Genomic DNA, 18,118 nt, shown 5'->3' on the forward strand with positions numbered 1-18,118 from the left:
TAACTGCAGGAAACAAAACAAAACCATCCATCTCTTAAATAAATTTTCATTTTAATTTTGTGAGCTCATACCTGTCGTTTCTGATTCTGAAATTATCAATAGCTTAGATTCAGGCAGTAACCCAATTAAATGTTAATTTATTGATATTTTCAAAGCCAAACTAAGGATGCCAAGCATCAGTATCAAAGTGAAAACCTCGATCAAATTGAATCAGCTGTTTAGGTTTTTAGATGGCTAGAAATTGTAGGCCAGTAGTTCTCAGCCCTGGTCACGTATTGCACTTAGGGAACTTTTAAAAAAGATTTATTTCCCCAGATCAGTTGGAATGGAATCTCCTAGTGGGGAGCCCAATGACCAATAGTTTTAAAAGCTTCCCAGGTGAGATACTACTGTGACGCTTGAGCTGAGAATTACTAGCTAAACTAGAGCTTCCCAATGACTGGCCTTGAAAGTGACAGGTGTATCAAGGTAGTGACTCCTCTCAACTCCCAAGCCCACCATAAAAATGTTATTTTCTCTGTGTGCATGGTATGGGAAAGTTTTGGAAGCGCTGATCGGTGACAAAACATCAGAACAATTGACTTCATTTTTCACTTTCTGTGTTTTTTGACGAGGCACGTGCTCAGTCCTCACTGGCATCACAGCTGTTGTCACGCCTTGTGTCTCTGCAGCATACCGTGAAGGCGCCAAAGGAGGGCACCATCAAGAAAGTGCTCTACAGAGAAGGTTCTCAGGCCAACAGACACGTTCCTTTAGTCGAGTTTGAGGAGGAAGAATCTGACAAAAGGGAAGCAGAATAAACTCCATCAAAGAAACGGCCAATTAAGCAGTATCTCTACACCAAAAAGAGAAAGTGCCTTCCTGCTTTTCTCTGGGTCTAAAGACCAGCACCTTTACTAAATGATTGTATGACTGTGCTGAAAACTGTTTCATATTTAAAAATCATGCACTTGGGTCACAAATACAATAAATTATCTCAAAATATTTTATATTAATAAGATTAAACTGTACTTTTTTATTGGAAGCTAATATGGTTTGTTTCTGTCTCAAATTTTATACAATTTAGTTTATTTAGGAAGGTGGGCAGCAACTTGGTCAAAAGAGAATGACTGAAAGGGGAAAGGAGATTTAACTAAATTATTTCTCATTTGCAGTCATGACAAAAATGGACAATAACATATTTCAGAGACAGATGTCATAGTGCTAAACTCAACCAAGGATTGGTTTTTGCTAAAGAGTTTAGGCAACTTCTTAGGCAGTTTAAAGACAGGGATGTTATTTGTTTGTTTTTGTGACTGGAAAGTTTCAATCTAGACTACCTCTGCCTTTATTGTTCTTTCTAAGCTTGTACAAATATATATGCACACACACTTGCTTTTGTGTACATATATTTTATATACATATAATATTTAAATTATATATTATATACTAGTACATATTTTTTCTAGAAACACATTTACAGCGCCCTGCATTTTCAGGTATCCACTGAAGTGTTAAATATTTGAATTGAGTTCTTGCTGCACACATGAGACTGTGTTAAATGTTGTGGAGAATATAGAGAAATATAAACATATGGTCTCTGTACTTTAAGATGCCAGTGATTTAATTGGAAAAATAAGACAACCATGTCAAAAGTTATATGGGAAAACAATCAAATCCAAAATTAAACAAGTCCATTGTCAACAGAGTGGTGAGAAAGGTACCAAATACTAAATTTGGAAATGCTGAGTTCTCAAGTAAATCTGATTACACAGATTAGTTAGAACATCTATTTTTCCAACAAGGCAGTATGCAATATCCTACGATGTAGGTGGGATTGAAGACTAATGTCATATGACTGGGCAAAACAGGTATTTTAGGAGCTGGGATGGGAAGAGAGTTCTTTGGGCAGGTGTGCTCAGGGTAGGTTTCATAAAGGAAGGAGAACCCAGAGACAGTAGTGGGGGGTGGGGTGGGAGTTGTAGACTAAAAAGGAAGGAGCAGGGCTACGCAGCTGAAAATGAGCAAGTTGTAGTCTATATTCCAGAGCAGATCTGCTCAGCAAGGGTGGGAGGTGCTTGGTGGGGAAGGAGTAAGCAATAAAAAGGTAAGAAATTTAGGATGGGGCCAGATTGTAACTGACATTGAATTGCAGGTCTGGATTTTATCTTGCAAGTAGTGGTTACATTAAATTATATTTTAGTAAGGAAAGCAATGATTTTGGAAAAATTTATCTGGCTAATAGAGCTCCTTAAGAAACTTTGCCATTTTTCACAGGTTTGAACATTTGCATACCCTATGACCTTACATCCCAGTTCTAGAAATGCACAAGTGCACTTGTGCACCAAGAATGTTCTTAGCCACATTACCCGTAATAGCAAAACACTGAAAACAATCCGAGTTGGTTGGCAGGAGAAGGAGTAAATAACTGTGGTATGGCACACAGTGGAATACTATGTAACAACAAAATAAACAAGTTAAGAGCATACACATGGGTGAATCTTGGATTCACAATACTGAGTGAAATAGCATGTACCAGGAGATACACACATAGGGTGCTATATAGACTTGCAAAATCAACTATGTTCATATATATAATAAAACTATATATATATTTTTAAATTGTAGTATAGTTGATCTACAGTATTGTGTTAGTTTCAGGTATACAACAAAGTGATTCAGTTATATATATTTTAGATTATTTTCCATTGCAGGTTATTACAAGATACTGACTATAGTTTCCTGTGCTATATAGTAATTCCTTGTTGCTTATCTATTTTATGTATAGTGGCTTGTATCTGTTAATCCCATATTCCTAATTTACTTATCCTTCCTCCCTCCTTTTCCCCTTTAATAAAACTATTTTCTTTAAAAAATAGAATAAAAACCTTAAAGACAGTGATTAGCTCCAGGTATTAGGCCAGGGGTTGACATATGTGATGTGTGTGCGGATAGAACAAGCTACTGTTAATGTGCTAGTGTAGGGCTGGATGTTTGGTTGGTCATATTTATTATACAATTATGTTTTATAACATATATTACATATGATTCAAGTAATATTTTAGAAAATTTCATCTGGCAGTAATACGTGAGTTGGATGGAGGAGGAAAGAGGCAAGAGGCTAGAAAACCAGTTAGGAAGAGGTTCTTAACAGCTATTTAGGCAGGAGGTGATAAAGGAGGGGCCCATCTAAACCAGTGCTTTTATCTACAGTTTTATCAACAGAGCCATTTCCCCTGCCTGAAAAGAACCTCCTCTGTAGACAAGAGGAAAAAGCAGAGGTGCCTTGATGGAAATTTGGGGTTGCTGTATGCCCGCTTCCATATCTTTCAGGGAAACAGGATATTCTCTTAATTCCATTGTTAGGGGCTGTGTTGATCATAATGTGTAGAGAAGGAATTTGAAGCCAACTACCCCAATTACCCACATATTGGAATTCTTTGAGATCATTGCTGAATGTGGTACTGTGTGAGCAAAGTTCTCTGCACATGACTGCATCTGTTTCTTCTAAAACAGGGCATCTGCTGTATACCAGGGCCTTTGGAAACAAAGGTGGTAAGAAATGGTTTTTGCCTTTGCCTCAACTAATGGGAAACGATCCAGCTATATAGAAAAATGTAATATAATTGCTGGTAAGTAGCATAATATGCTTGGGCACTAGGTGCCCTGGGTTTGGGGGGTGGTCAAGTGAGTGGAGCAATAAATTCTACTGTGGGGCAGGAAGCTGAGGGAGTGGCAGTGACATTTGAACTGGGCTTTGGAGGGTAGCCATTTGCCAGATGGAGAAGGAAGGTAAAACAAGGCCATTGCAGGGAGAGGGACTAGCAAGGGCTAATAATAACAGCGAGGTGTGAAAGTGCACACTGTTCGGGGCACAGGGTGATCCAGCAGAGGCTGGACCCCAGGGCGCGTGGCCCAGAGGGGCTGGGGAGTAGCTGCCTGGCAGTGGGAAGGACTTTATTCTGGAGGCAGTTGGGAGCCCTGGAGGTTTTCAGACAGACAAGTTTTTCAGTTATTTCTGTCCACGGTCTGAAATAGATTGGAAAGTGGAGAGGAACTGGAGACAGTGAGTTCAAAAGAGGCACCAAATATGGAATCCTGTCCTAGGTGCTCCGGGTATGGAAGTCAGACCTCGGGACACATCTCCTTGACTTAAAAGTAGCTCTTCTTTTGGAGAAGATACATTTATAGGCATGGATCAAAACCTGAGTCTTATAGTTGGAAGAAAGCTGTTTGCTGCCTTATCTTTGACAATAGCATTCTGGATGCAGTATGTTTAGGACTATAATAACCAAGAAAACAACAACATTTAAGAGCCCTGATGGTTGCTGTGTAATCATTGAGGAAGCCACATAGCACTGTAGTCAAAACAGTTTCAGAGTTAAAATTCTTGCATTCAGGTCCTGACCCTTGCCACTTACTGCAGGGTCTTGGGCGTGTGGTTTAACGTCTCTGAGTTCTATCTGTGAGTGGGGGTAGTAGCACTACCTCGCAGCTTTGTCATGAAGATTAAATGAGAAAATATAGAAGTTGCCTTTAGCACTGTGCCTGAAACATTTATGTTCACCTGATAGTTTTTATTAATTTCTAACTTGCAGTTACTGCTTGAAAGCAATTAAGAAACTGCTCTAAATTGAGCCCAGGTGGTTATTCTTGCCAGCAAAATTCCGAGGTCCCATGGTAGTTAAAAACTCTGCCTGGTCATGCATCACCCTGTCCCCTCTCTTTGCTCCCTCCCTCAGCTCTAGCTTGCTCCAAGGCCAGCCAGGCACCTGTCAACCCCAGGCAGACTGGTGCTGTCAGGGGAAGCCTCCATCAGCCCCTCCCCCTGCGACAGTGGCTGCCAGATTGGCACGTCCCAGAGCCTTCCTGCTAATGGGACAGCAACGCTCCCAGAAGCAGCTCGCCTTTTGCCCAAAGGCTGGGCCTGGGTTTATTCCACTTTCCATATCAGCTGTCACTCACGTGCATAGCTGGTGCTTGGAGGCGAAACCTTCGTGTCTGACTTAAGTGTGGGTGGGCATCACCACTTCTGCTGGGGAGCAGAGTAGGGAGGTCTCTTACTTAGCTGAACTCACTTTTTCCCTCCAACGACTAGCTGCTCTTGCACATGTGCTGTTCTTAACACTCTAATAGTTCTCTTAGGAATATTAGATGTCAGAATGTGCTTCTATGTTCTACCTACACGTGACACTTCTGCTATTGTCATTAAAATATTTACAGAGTTGATAGTAATACTCCACACTTAACGTTGCACCTTTCATCAGGGGATCTCAAAAAAGCACTCCTAGATATTCACACTAAGCTTCAAAATACCCAGGAAGAAAAATGCGATTTAAACTGTGTGATGAGAAGGGAGAAGATGGATGTCCCCATATTCTTTGTTCCAAGCTCAGAGGAGGGAGCCTTGGATTGTGACTCCCTTCCTGCTAATGACACACTGCTCCCTGAAGGCTGGCCCCAGGGAGCTGCAGCCTTGGGGTTAGTAGTTCTTCTCCACCAGACTGAGTATGGGGCATCCCAGGAGGCCCTGCCCCCAGCTCTCAAAGTCTCAGGCTGGGTGGGAACAGTCTTGCCTATCTGCCCCACCTGCTGTGAATAACCCTGGGTACACAATTCCTTCTTGACCAGATCATAGCCCTGATATCGGTGATTACCCTCTCACCCTGACATTTGTCTCAGAGAATCAGAGCGCTGTGATGTCTCACTGGCTCAGTCTCCTGCAGTGAGCTGCATGTACAGGGAGCACTCCCCCTTAAACCTCCAACCACAGCCCTGATGTAACTCCCTCCCTCCTAAGATGGCTAACATCATTCTCTGTTAGCACCCCTGCTCCTTAGCATTTTGCTAAACCATTTGATTAGGTTTGAAATAACTCATTCCAAATACACCACTCCCACCACCAGAAAAAATGAAGAAATACAATAAAAAAGGTAGTTTGGGACTTCTCTGCTTTCCCAATTATTCTTTTTTTTTTTTTTAATTTCAGAGTTATTTATTTATTTTTCGTTGATCTTCCCACTTATTCCTTTATCATTACCACCTACATCATAAAAGCCACATGGTTTTACTGGCACCCGCCTAAGTTTTTTCCCCTGTTGCTCATTTGGCCCCACACCAAGCTCCCTTTTTTGAGGTGCCCATCTAAACAGGCTCCTCATCCATGACTGCCCTCGACTTTCCCTGCTCTGGAGTCATTCCACATTAATACAACATGTCAAATAATGATTGAAGATCTATTATATACAAGATAAGCCATCAACCTTCTGTCCCTTAGCTATGTAAATATTAGTCTCCTTTAAATAAGCATTAATTTGGAATAGGTAATATAGTCCCCTGGTTCAAAATCCAAACGTATATATTAAAAGGTATACAGTGGAAATCTCTCACCCACACAGACCCCTTACCCCTGCCAATAGTTAACCACTATTGTTTGTTTATTGTGTATCCTTCTGTTACCCGAAAACTGGGTCTGCCTCTTGGTAGGTGTCGAGCCAAAAGATGCTACCAAGCCAAACAGCGGGAGAAGGAAGGATTTATTACTTACTTAGTAAAGAGAACACTGGGGATCTTTCCCAAAGCAGTGTCTCCCCAAACAGCAAAACTGGGTAAGTTTTAAACTAAGGATACACTACGTATTTATGAAGGGGTTTGGGCAGTGTAGGCATAATAATGAAGGGGCTGGAGAGAGAATTCAGCATAGATTTGGAGCAATGGACAGAGTCCAAGCTATAGTTAATTGAAGTCATGAGGGTCAGAAAAGGTCAACATCATCATTCCTTACTTCACAACCAGTCTTGGTTCTTAGCTTATAGTTACCATCCTCCACCTGGGTGGGGGCCTTAATTCCTGCAAAACAACTCAAAGATACATATCAGCTGTTATGTATATCCCCTGAGGAGGATCTAAGGCTCTATTGACTCTTGTTTCTGCTTTTCCTTTGTTCCTGCATTCCTTTCTTCCCTTAAGATTATTAATTACTGAGACCTCTTCAAGGGCAAGCATTGTTGTCAAGCTTAGATCTCAAAATGGCTTAGGCCAAAAATGGCTTCTCTTAAGTCAAGAAAGCCATGCCTAGTTCTCTTTCTCCAGGGACTCCATACCCTGTCTGCTTACACTTCCAGTGTTTATGCACTCAAAAGCAAATACAACTGTGTAGTCTAATTTCCTCCCTTCTATAATAAAAGTCAAGTTCTGCACTTCGTTTTTTTATTTAGTAAAGTGTGTTAGAGATCCTTCCATAACAATACATAGGGAGTTTCACAGTTGCACAGTATTCCATTTGTCCACTAAATGGAGACAGTTTATTCAACCAGACTGTTATTGGTGGACATCTAGGTTTTTTTTCAACATTTTGGTATTACAAAAAGATGCTACACCGAATAACTTGCCAGTACCTTATTTTGCACATACACAATTGTATCTGTTAAGATCTATTCCTAGAAATGAATTGCCAGGTTAAAGACTAATAATAAATTATTGAAAAATTAAGCTAAAAACACCAATATTTGAAGGTCTTGTTACTGTACCTACAGTAACAACTCACATTTATAAAGCATTTTATAATGTACTGACATTTTGTTACCAAGAGAGGTATCACCACTATTATCCTCATTTGAGGGGACTGAGATTGAGTAACTTTTATACAATTGTACTTTTCATAGTTTTTGGGACCAAAACTGAGCCAAGACTTTTCATTCCAAAATTCTCTGCTTTCCAACTATGTAATCTGCCTCCCGAAGTAGCCAGGCAGATGGAGGAAGGCAATTTTATTCATCCAGAACTTTTGTTCCCCTCTTTTTCATTTTCTGAAAGCCTTTCCTCCTTGGCTGAGTATCTTCTCACTCTTACAGCTCAACCTGGAGGACTTAGTGGTACCTGGACCCTCATACTTACTTGACCAGAGGATCACAGTCATGCTACTGGCCAGCCTAGTCACCTTTAAAAACTCAGTGCAACTTTAGGTGGAATTGGAACCTTGGAAATAAAAACTGTTCTATTCAGAAGGGGGATTAGCATTGAAACATCCTCCAGACACACCGATCCTCTGATGGCCTCAGATTTCTAGAATAAGATTTCTAGAATAAGATTATTCACTTCAAACTGTAATAGAAATACTGTGTTTCAACAACGACAAGGAATTTGTTAATTTCCCAGATGAAAACTGTGGAATTTGGTGGTGGATGTACAGGGGACCAAGCAAAGAGGTTCGCGAATCCAGAGATTTGTATTTCTTGAGAAGACCTTGGAAACATTTGATGTTTGGAAAAATGTACTTAGTAGGTAGATTCAGTGACAGCTTAGGTCTTTAAAGCAGAAGGGAAAATTTTTACTCTCCTCCTCAAGAATTGTGAAGACAGATTAAGGGAAAAGATAAGGCTCAGCAAGTCCAGTATTTCACTTTTAAAAATTGAAAGAATTAAAAAGACAATTTCCTCATCAACTCTTTGCTTTTTTAGATGTTTATTTCTTGTGTATTTTGCACACTTCTATTGTTTGCTAATTTAATTCTCCTTTCAGAAAAAAATCTGATTTGCTTAAAGGAATGTATATAAGAGTTAAAAACTATACAGTGGAATCCACACATAAGAAATATTTGTGGGCAAAAGTGTTTGTCCCTTCCTCAAACAATAACCTACACACTTGGCTAAGAATTTGATTTTGTTATTAAACAAAAATGGTTTGATCGCCTAGAACCCACAGAAAAATATATCAGTACCTTAATGATGATTTCTTGATTCATAGTGAGAAATGTACCTGTCATAAATCAGAATACTTACATTCATTTGACTGGTGTGTTTTGCCTGGTGTGAAAAACACATGGAAGCCAAATTATAATGACAAGGTTTCTTGATAAGCAGGGACCCAGGTAAAAGGAGTTCGGTGTATGATAAAGGAGCTGACAATTTGATGCATCTCTCTCCACAAAAGGAACGCATACCATCGGCTGCAGAGCCCCAAATGGTTGAAGACATGCTACCAATTTTCTCCCCTGAGACTTTCCATTTTTCAAATTTTTAAAATTTCATTTGCTCATCCCTGTGTTTAAAAACATATTCTGTCTTTAGATATATTAATACCACCATTAGCCTATTTTCCCTAAACTTTCCTGATAAGTATCACTTGGAGCTTGACAAAAATAGATTTCTGAAAAAATGTCTAAGGGAAAGGCCTGGTATCCTGCATACTTAACAAGCACCCCAGTGATTTTTACCAGGAAGGTTTGGGGATAACAAGTTAGTCCATTGCATCTCAAAATGTACTGTTCCCACAAACCACCTGCAGATCCTGGTTACACTGGCTGAGAGAGGGCCTGAGAGTCTCCAATCCTAAAGGGCCCCAGGCATCTAGCCCAGGGACTGCATTTTGAGTAGCATGCCTCAGTGGTTGTCAAAAAGTGCTCCAGGGCCAGCAGAATAGGCAATGGCTGAGAACCTCTTAGAAATGCAGACTCTCAGCCCCACCCTGCACCTCCTGAATCAGAAACTCTGAGGATGGGACCCAGCAGTCTGTTTCAATAAGGTCTCCAGATAAGACTTTGATACTTCCTAAAATTCAAGAACCACAGATTTGTAGTTATACTTAGCTGCTTCTTACTTCTTACTTGTGTCGTTTAACTCCATTTGGGGTGGTACCCTGCTAGCACCATTATAAAGAGTTTAGGAAACATTGGCAAGAAAGTTATCATGGAGTATTTTGAGGGAATCTGTTCCTTTACATTTTATCTTTACACTTAATTTTTCTTTACATTTCATTTTTAAAGATCACTGAAGAAACCATTTTGTAATAATACAAGGTAATCGGTTAGAGCAGGGTTCACAAATACCTAAAGGGACTGAACACTCCCTGTAAATAAAGTAAGAGGTTCAGGAAGTAGGTTTGGCCTCAAAAAGCAGCTGCTCCCGAGCTCCACCCAGCCAGTGCCACGCCTGGTGGGAATGTGGGCCCAGAGGAGGCACATCTTCCAAACACCTAAGAGAAGTCAGAAAGCCAACTTTTCGTGTGAAGTCTCTTGCTTTCTAAATGCTGCCAAACTATTCGGGTTTGTTGTAATATTCTGTGAGCCCAACAAGCCAGCCTTCTGTTAGCAACTCTACCTGGGAGGGACTAATGTCTGTCTCAGAAAGAAGAGAAAACCAAGCTGAGCTCTATCCCCAGCTCTGGAGGTCCACTGCTGTGAAACACCAACCTGAACCATGAGCCATGCTCCTGTGAAAGGCCAATCAAGTCTTCCCTGAAGTAAGTAGCTCCCTGAGCAGCCAAGTGAGTAGCACTCACAGAAATATTTGGAGCATTCCAAGTTTGAAAATAGACAGTTTTACACTGTGTAATCCATCTGGAAGCAAAGAGTACCCAATAGTCAGACTAGTGGTTCTAGGGGTGAATTCAGATTTTGTGACTTCTGAAACTTAGATAATCTGGGGGGACTCTAAGAAAAAAAATGTGAGATTATAAACACAAAATTAGCTATGAAAGTACAAGGAGGTCTTAACCAAAGGTGGGAAAATTTTGCAAATTTTACAGTAAGCGAATTTCCAGGGCCCTTGGAAGGACCCCCACAAGCAGGGACCCTGGAGCTTCCTGAGTGTCTTGGGACGTCCACCTCTGTCCTAGTGACCACTGGGGTGCGGCAGGGTTTGGATCAGGACTGGATGTGGTAGTGTTCTGGGGTGCTGGTTATGTTCTATTTCTTAACCTGGGTGAGGGTTCATTTTACAACAGTTTATTAAGCTGTGCACTTATGTTTTTTGCAGTCATGCATATTTTATAATTTAAAAAACCATTTGGCCCTTTTCTAAATTAGCAAAAATACTCATTTCCATTGGATGAAATAGGTCTTCAATAAATATTTGATGAATGAATGAACAAATAAATGAGTTCCTTCAAATCTATTCAGCCAATATATGTCAAGGACCTAAATGTGTAAAAATCCCTGCTAGGTTTTGTGTTATTAAATACTTTATAGTATTTACTATTTAATATTTAAGTAAAAAGAGAAGTAAAATTTAATAAAAGAAATAAAATAATTATATTTTCTTTTGTTTTACCATTTTAAAAAATTAATCGGATTCTTTCACTATTACTATATATAAAGCTAAAAATATAAAAATAGAAATATTGTTTTTTATATATATATATAGAGAGAGAGAGAGAAGCTGGATTTGCACTGTCAAAAGAAGAAAATATATTTAAATTTAATACCTTTAACCAAAGATCTAATACTTTCAGGTTTAAATTTTTTCTTTTTTCTTTTTTTTCCCCTTAGTGGAGGCACTGGAGATTGAACCCAGGACCTCATGAACACCAAACACATGCTCTGCCATTGAGCTATACCCCACCCCACCCTTTAGCTTTAAAATTTTTAAATTTACAATCATACAATTTTTTAAATGTTAGGTAGAGGGAACAGAAAAACAAAGAAATTGATATTTATTTAGTATATTCTAAAGGCTAGATATATTTTTTTTAATACACTTTATTCTTTTAGAGCAGTTTCAGGTTCACAACAGAATTGAGCATAAAATACAGAGTTTGCACATAGCCCTCCCTACCCACACATACATACTCCCCTACCCTCAACATCCCTCATCAGTGTGGCATATTTGGTACAATCGATGAACCAACATGGGCACATTATTATCAACCAAAGTCCACAGTTTACATTAGGGTTCACTCTTGATGTTGTACATTCTATGGGCTTTGACAAATGCATAATGACATGTAGCCACCACTACGGTATCATACAGAATAATTTCATTGCCCTAAAAGTCCCTTGTGCTCTATCTATTCATGCCTCCCTCCCTCCTCTCCTCAAACCCCTGGAAACAATGATCTTTTTATTGTTTCTGTAGTATTGCCTTTTCCAGAATGTCATTTGGTTGGAATCATACAGTTTGTAGCCTTTTCAGACTAGCTTCTTTCATTTAGTAATATGTCTTTTAAGTATACTATTTTTTAAATCATACATAATTCCACCACACTAACATAACCACTATTATTTTATTGTATTTCCTTTCAGCCTTTTATTTACAGGTACACTTTTACATAGTTAAAATCATAGTGTTAATAAAATTTCAATCCTGATTGTTTTTACCTAATATATCATAAGCATTTTCCATGTTGCTACATGATCTTCATAATTCTAATTTTAAAACTTCATAATTATTCCTTAGTTATTCCTGGTAATTGAATAGAATACTATTTATATGACCATTCTCCTAATCTTAGACATTCAGATTATTTAAAATTTTTGCTATTATAAAATGATGTAGCATTTAACATTTTGAGGTGCATAGCTTTCTTTTTTCTGATTAGGGGCTTATGCTTAAGGATACATAGCCCATACTTTTTTTTCTATAAACCAATATATTTTATTTGTCCACTCTAAAAAAGAACTAGAATTGGGGTGGAAGTGAGAGAGGGAAACAGGTGGGGAGATAGTACAAAAGGAAAATCCCTTGTGCATAGATATTCAAAAGTATTTACCTTGATTGATTCCAAGACAAAACTTCCATTTTTGTATTAAAATTCACAGAATGCATCTTTCTCCTGTCAGGGATATTCTTTTGCTTTTATTTCATGGATATTGTGCCAAAACTGACAGATTATCTCTAGAGAATCAATTTCTCAGGTTGTCAGAAATTGTGATAGCTATCAAGAGAGATTTTTAGTAGCCAGATGTTTCAGATTTGCAATTGCCTAACTATATTATATACGACAGTTTCTTTTCAATTTAACTCAAGAAACTGAGGAACTCTATTGTCCCTATCTTTTGTACCAAAAATCTGAATAGGTACTGTGATGATTTTTTTTCCTGATTTGTGAATGTAGTTACATGGAAAGTCATAAAACACTCTGGTATTATGCATTTAATTAATTACTTTACTGTGAAATTTGGCCATAAGCATTGGCAAAGCTTTTGGAGGCAGGCATAAACAAAACACAGTCCCTCTGTTCAAGGAGTTTATAATTTATTAGGAAATCAAGAACATAAACCTGAGTTAATTAACTTTCTAAGTTTATGTTTTTAAAAAAGTGTATGGACGCACTCCAGGGAAATGTAAACGCAAAATGGATACTTAAAGATATTAAGGAATTATTGTTATTTTGTTAGATGAGTTAATGATGTTGCGTTTTTTTTCCTAAAGGCTCCTTTTAGAGATACTGAAATATGAATGAAAGGTTATAGTAATATCTGAGATTTGCAACAAAATTATGTAGACCATGGGAATGAGTGAAGTATGATGAGACAAGGCTGGCCTTGAGAGGATAACTATAGAAGTTGAGTGATGGGTACATGGGAGTTAATTATACCATTTGGTGTACTTTGTATGTATTCGAAACTTTTACAGTCAAAAATTATTATACCTCATTTCTTCCTTCAATTGTGATATCAAAACACTAAATATGACTGGAGTCTCAGTGATCCATCACACCATTTAACACTCTCTCCACTTTCGTGCCTGCAGCCAGACTGCCTGCTCTTTCCTCCCGGGCCTCCACTGGACTCCTCTAGTCACATCTCAGTGTCTGCTCTGCGTTACCTGGCAGCATCTACCTGGAAGGGAGATGTTGACAAAGCAGCTTGGTTAGTGAGAATCTGTGCTTACTTGACTCCTGCTTGAACTTTAAAATCTATGTTTTTTAGGAATAAAACAGAAATGATTCATCTTATGAGTTTCCTCAGGGCCACTGGAATCCTAATTTCTCTTGGATGAGCTTATCCATTCTAAACTTTAATTGAAACCACAACATGGAAACCAGTTGGCTCTTCTCTTACGTATTCTATCTGTTAGAAGCAGTAACACCTGCCAGCATCTCAATTCCTGCCTTCCTTGGCATTGGGTTGAATTAATCAACAGACTATATAACTAACACAACAACAAAAAAAATTAAAATAGAATATCTTCCAGTAAAACAAATGGAAAACTACAAAATAAAATCTTAATTTTCTGCAGTTTTTCAAGGAAGGCAGAGTGGTAAGTTTTTCATTTGATTTGGATTGTTTTGAATTAAAATTGAAATTGGTAGTATAAACCTAGTACACTCTCAGAAGATATTTTCTTGTATTCCCTCTTTGTTGAAATTTTTCCCCTTAATCTGTTGAATTACCTCACTGCAGTCACTCAAGTTACTGTTACTAAATAGGAAATTTGATGCCACTATTATTTGATTTTAGATTCATACTAAACATGATGTTCCCATCAATGAGAAGGAAGTAAATTTTTAATATTTTGAAGGACCAGTTTCTAATATCTATCCTAATATCTATTACTGTCTAGTTTAGTGGGTCCCAAGCTCTTTACCCTTTTAGATTCTCCTTAATTATTTCTATAAACAAGGATGTCAGGTGTTAAAGCAATTTTTTCTTTAACTACATGTATTTGTTAAGAAGTCATCAAGTAATTTCTCCATCTTTTTTTAAAGTAATAAAAGAACATACACAGTTCACAATAAGCTTGGAGTAACGTTTATTATCACCCTGAACTAAAACAGTCTCAGCTAAAAAGAAAGAATTTCAATCTTTTTAGCAGTAAAAAGCTTTTCTTTTTCTTCAGCTAAACCATATCTGTTAGAGTTTTCTACATGTTGAAAATGATCTGTGATCCATATTGCTACCTTCCCAATTGGGGAAATAACTCCCAACTGGCGAAATAACTCTCCCAGTTGGGGAAATAACTCTAATTCATAAAATTATATCATTCAAGGCTCCTGTAAAAGAACTTTGATAGCAAGAAAAAAAACATGTGTTCTTGAAGATGATTTTTCTCCTTCTCATTGATAGGCATTATTACACATAAAGTTACATGAACTAGTAAATAATTTTTTACTAGTATGCTTTCTTCCATCTTTCTTTTCTGTATTCTCTTGCTAGAAGACCGAATTCCCTGGCTGTGCTGGAGAGAAGAGGCATCTTGAGGTTGACAGGTGGACATGTGCCCACCAGGTAGGCAAGTGATGAAACAAGTGGTTTATATTGAAGCCCTTCATGTCCATGCCAGCCCTCTCTTCTTGAATTTTCAGTTAGTATAATCCAGTTCATTGCACAGAGTGCTAGGCCAGTAGGAAATACTCCACGAGGTCTAAAAACGTACAATGCATGGTCCATGCCCTTGGAGAACACAATCTAGTAGTAGAGGGGAAAATGCCCTGGGCAGAAATGTCTAAGATGTGAGGCAGAATTAGCTAAGTGCTCTAGGGATTTCATGTAGTCTGCTTGGGCTGTCCCACTGTGTGTGTGTGTGTGTGTGTGTGTGTGTGTGTGTGTGTGTGTGTGTGTGTGTGTGTGTGTGTGTGTGGTGGGAGGGTCACTTTCAGCTGTAGGAGCTAGGGCAGCTTCATGGAGGAACTGAGTGCTGAAAGAAGAGGAAGCCTGTGGAAAGTAGAGATGGGGAGATGGGAAAGTGTGTTCCTGACAGAGAAGCAGAACCAATAGGAGATCGATCTACCTACCTACCTACCTGTCTGTCTGTCTGTCTGTCTGTCTATTGTTGCAGGGAATTGGCTTGACACAACGTGGGAGCTGGTTAAGCAGTCTTGTTAAGAGCTGTTGTCTCCGTGTTTAATGTTGGACCTTTTTCTTTAATTTAATTTTTTAAAATTATTTTTTATTTATTTTGTGGGTGGCGGGTAATTAGGTTCACTTATTTACTTATTTTTAGAGGAGATACTGGGGATTGAACCTAGGACCTTGTTTATGCTAGGCATGTGTACTCTACCCCTTGAGCTATATTCTCCCTCCTTAATGTTGGAACTTGACGTCCGCAGTGAGGCAGTCAGGAAGACGTGATGAATGTAAAGTGGGGGAGATCAAGAGGAGCCCACAAACATGAGTTGAAAGAAGTGTCAATTCTTGTTACCTCTGAACTTGGTGTCAAAGCCATTCTACAGAAGCTAGGATCCTATATCACAGAGCCAAACACAAACACTTGGCTCTGGACTTGGAGATGCCGAATGAGGATCTAGGGGAAGAGAAAGAAGTTGCAGGCTTTGTTGCTACTTCATGCCAATGAGGTAAATCGGTTATCAGCCAAACTGTGTGTGAGCCACAGAATGGCTGCTGCTGCCCTTCTGCTCTCCAAATCTCATCCAACTCCTCCTTGTGGCTCACCCTAATGGGAAACATACAAGGTAGGGCATACAGGGAAATGTAGGTCAGATGCATTCCAAGCCATCATAAGTTGTATCTAGCGTATAGAGCTTCTGAAAGTCAAACTAAAGAGTTTGGGTGATATAGACAATAAGTAAGTGGACACTGGAATTTTTTTGAACCAGAAGTGGCAAGAGTAAAGCTGCCTTTAAGGACAATAAAAATGTAGTGGAGTAGGACAGATTGGAGGTGCTGACTCAGGAGCTCAGAACCCCAGGGTGTGGTGGCAAGAGGATTCAGGAGGTTGGGGTGGAAAGGGAAGTGGCAGAGCCATGCCTAGAAATTTTGCTGCTGGGGCCAGTGCACAAAGATTCCTTTTGTATGTTTGAGGAAGAGGGAGGTCTCCAGACAAAGCATTGCTTGCCCTTGACATTGGTATGCTTGTTCCAACCATTTTTCAGCCTTGAAAATTTCAAAGCCCTGGGTCGAAGTCCCAAGTTTGTGGCCCTAGAAGAGGTTCTGAAGAGAGAAGATAGTGGATGTTGGTTGGTCATGATTTGTGACACCCAACAATAGCAACTGAAAATCCTTTCTGTGTTTGGGGAATTTTCAACATTAAGGGTCCTGCTAGACGCCAGTATATCACTTTTCTAGCTTGCTTTCTACCTAGGGAGACTCCAATTTGTAAGAGAACTGGAAGAAGCAGGGGTCACACAAAGTCATCTTTTTCTTGCTGAATACGATTCTGTTGTATGGATGTACCACATTTCCTTTATCCATATATCAATTGATAAACGTTTGAATACTTCCCAGTTTTTGTCTATGTTGCACAATGCTTCTATGAACATTCTTGAATACCCCTTTCATTTCTCCTGGATAAATACTTAGTAGTGGATTTGCTGGGTCATATGGTGAGTTCAAGTTTAAGAACAGTTCCCAACAGTTTCTGTTTCTATTTCACATTCCCATCAGCAATGCATAAGGGTTCCAGTTCTCAATATGCTCACCAAAACTTGGGATAGTCCATCTTTTTAATTATAGCCATTCTGGTAGATGTATAGCATTATTATTGTGGTTTTAATTTGCATTTCTGTAATCTGAATAATGATGTTGAATTTTCACATAAATTTTAGGATCAGCTTGTCAATTTCTACAAAGCCTGCTGGGATTTTGATAGGGATTGCACTGAATATGTACAACAATTTAGGGAGACTTGACATCCTAACAATATTGAGTCTTTCAATCCATGGACATGGGATATTTCTTCATTTATGTAGATCTTTTAAAATTTGTCTCCGCAATGTTTTATAATTTTTAGTGTATAAATCTTTCACTTCTTTTGTTAGACTTATCCCTAAGTATTTTACCATTCTGATGTTTTACTTTTGATTCTATTGTGAATGAAACAGTTTTATTTAATTTGGATTGTTTATTGCTAACATACAGAAATACAATTGATTTTTTTTTTCATTTTGATGTATCCAGCAGCTTTGCTGAATTCATTTTTCAGTTCCAGCACTGTGGGGCATTGTTCTCTATCCATGAGTCTGTTTTTGTTTTGTTATATTCATTTATTTGTTTTATTTTTTTAGATTCCACATATAAGTGATAACATACAGTATTTGTCTTTCTCTGACTTATTTCCCTAACCATAATACCCTCCAGGTCTATCCACACTGGTGGCAAGTTAGCAAAATTTCGTTCCTTTTTATGGCTGAGTAGTATTCCATTATATATATATTAATGTTTTCATTTTCTTTGGAGATATATATATATGCAAGAATTGCTAGATCATATGGTAGTCCTATTTTTAGTTTTTTGAAGAGCCTCCATACTGTTTTTCACAGTGGCTATGCCAATTTACAGTCCCATCAACAGTGTACAGGAATTCCCTTTCTCCAAATCTTTAGCAACATTTATTATTTGTGGTCTTTTTCAATCTCATTGACTTTTCACATACTACTCTGAGGTATGTATTTTGGAGATGAAGGAACTGGGGCTCATATTAAGAAATATGCCAACACCACCTTCATAATAAATGGTAGAACC

At 38.6% G+C, this 18,118-nt stretch overlaps 1 protein-coding gene across 2 annotated transcripts in view; it reads left to right on the plus strand.

Annotated features, from left to right (window-relative positions):
* Positions 1-1,024, plus strand: part of MCCC1 (methylcrotonoyl-CoA carboxylase 1) — a 51,274-nt gene extending 50,250 nt beyond the window's left edge. For both annotated transcript variants that reach the window (XM_006186370.2, XM_032483599.1), the window contains one exon: positions 672-1,024. In XM_006186370.2, coding sequence (XP_006186432.1) covers positions 672-800 — 129 coding nt within the window. In that variant the 3' untranslated portion in view covers positions 801-1,024. The remainder of the gene's footprint in view (positions 1-671) is intronic.
* Positions 1,025-18,118: the final 17,094 nt, after the last annotated feature.

Source organism: Camelus ferus, chromosome 1 (assembly GCF_009834535.1).
Source record: "Camelus ferus isolate YT-003-E chromosome 1, BCGSAC_Cfer_1.0, whole genome shotgun sequence".
In the NCBI taxonomy this organism is placed as follows: Eukaryota; Metazoa; Chordata; class Mammalia; order Artiodactyla; family Camelidae; genus Camelus; species Camelus ferus.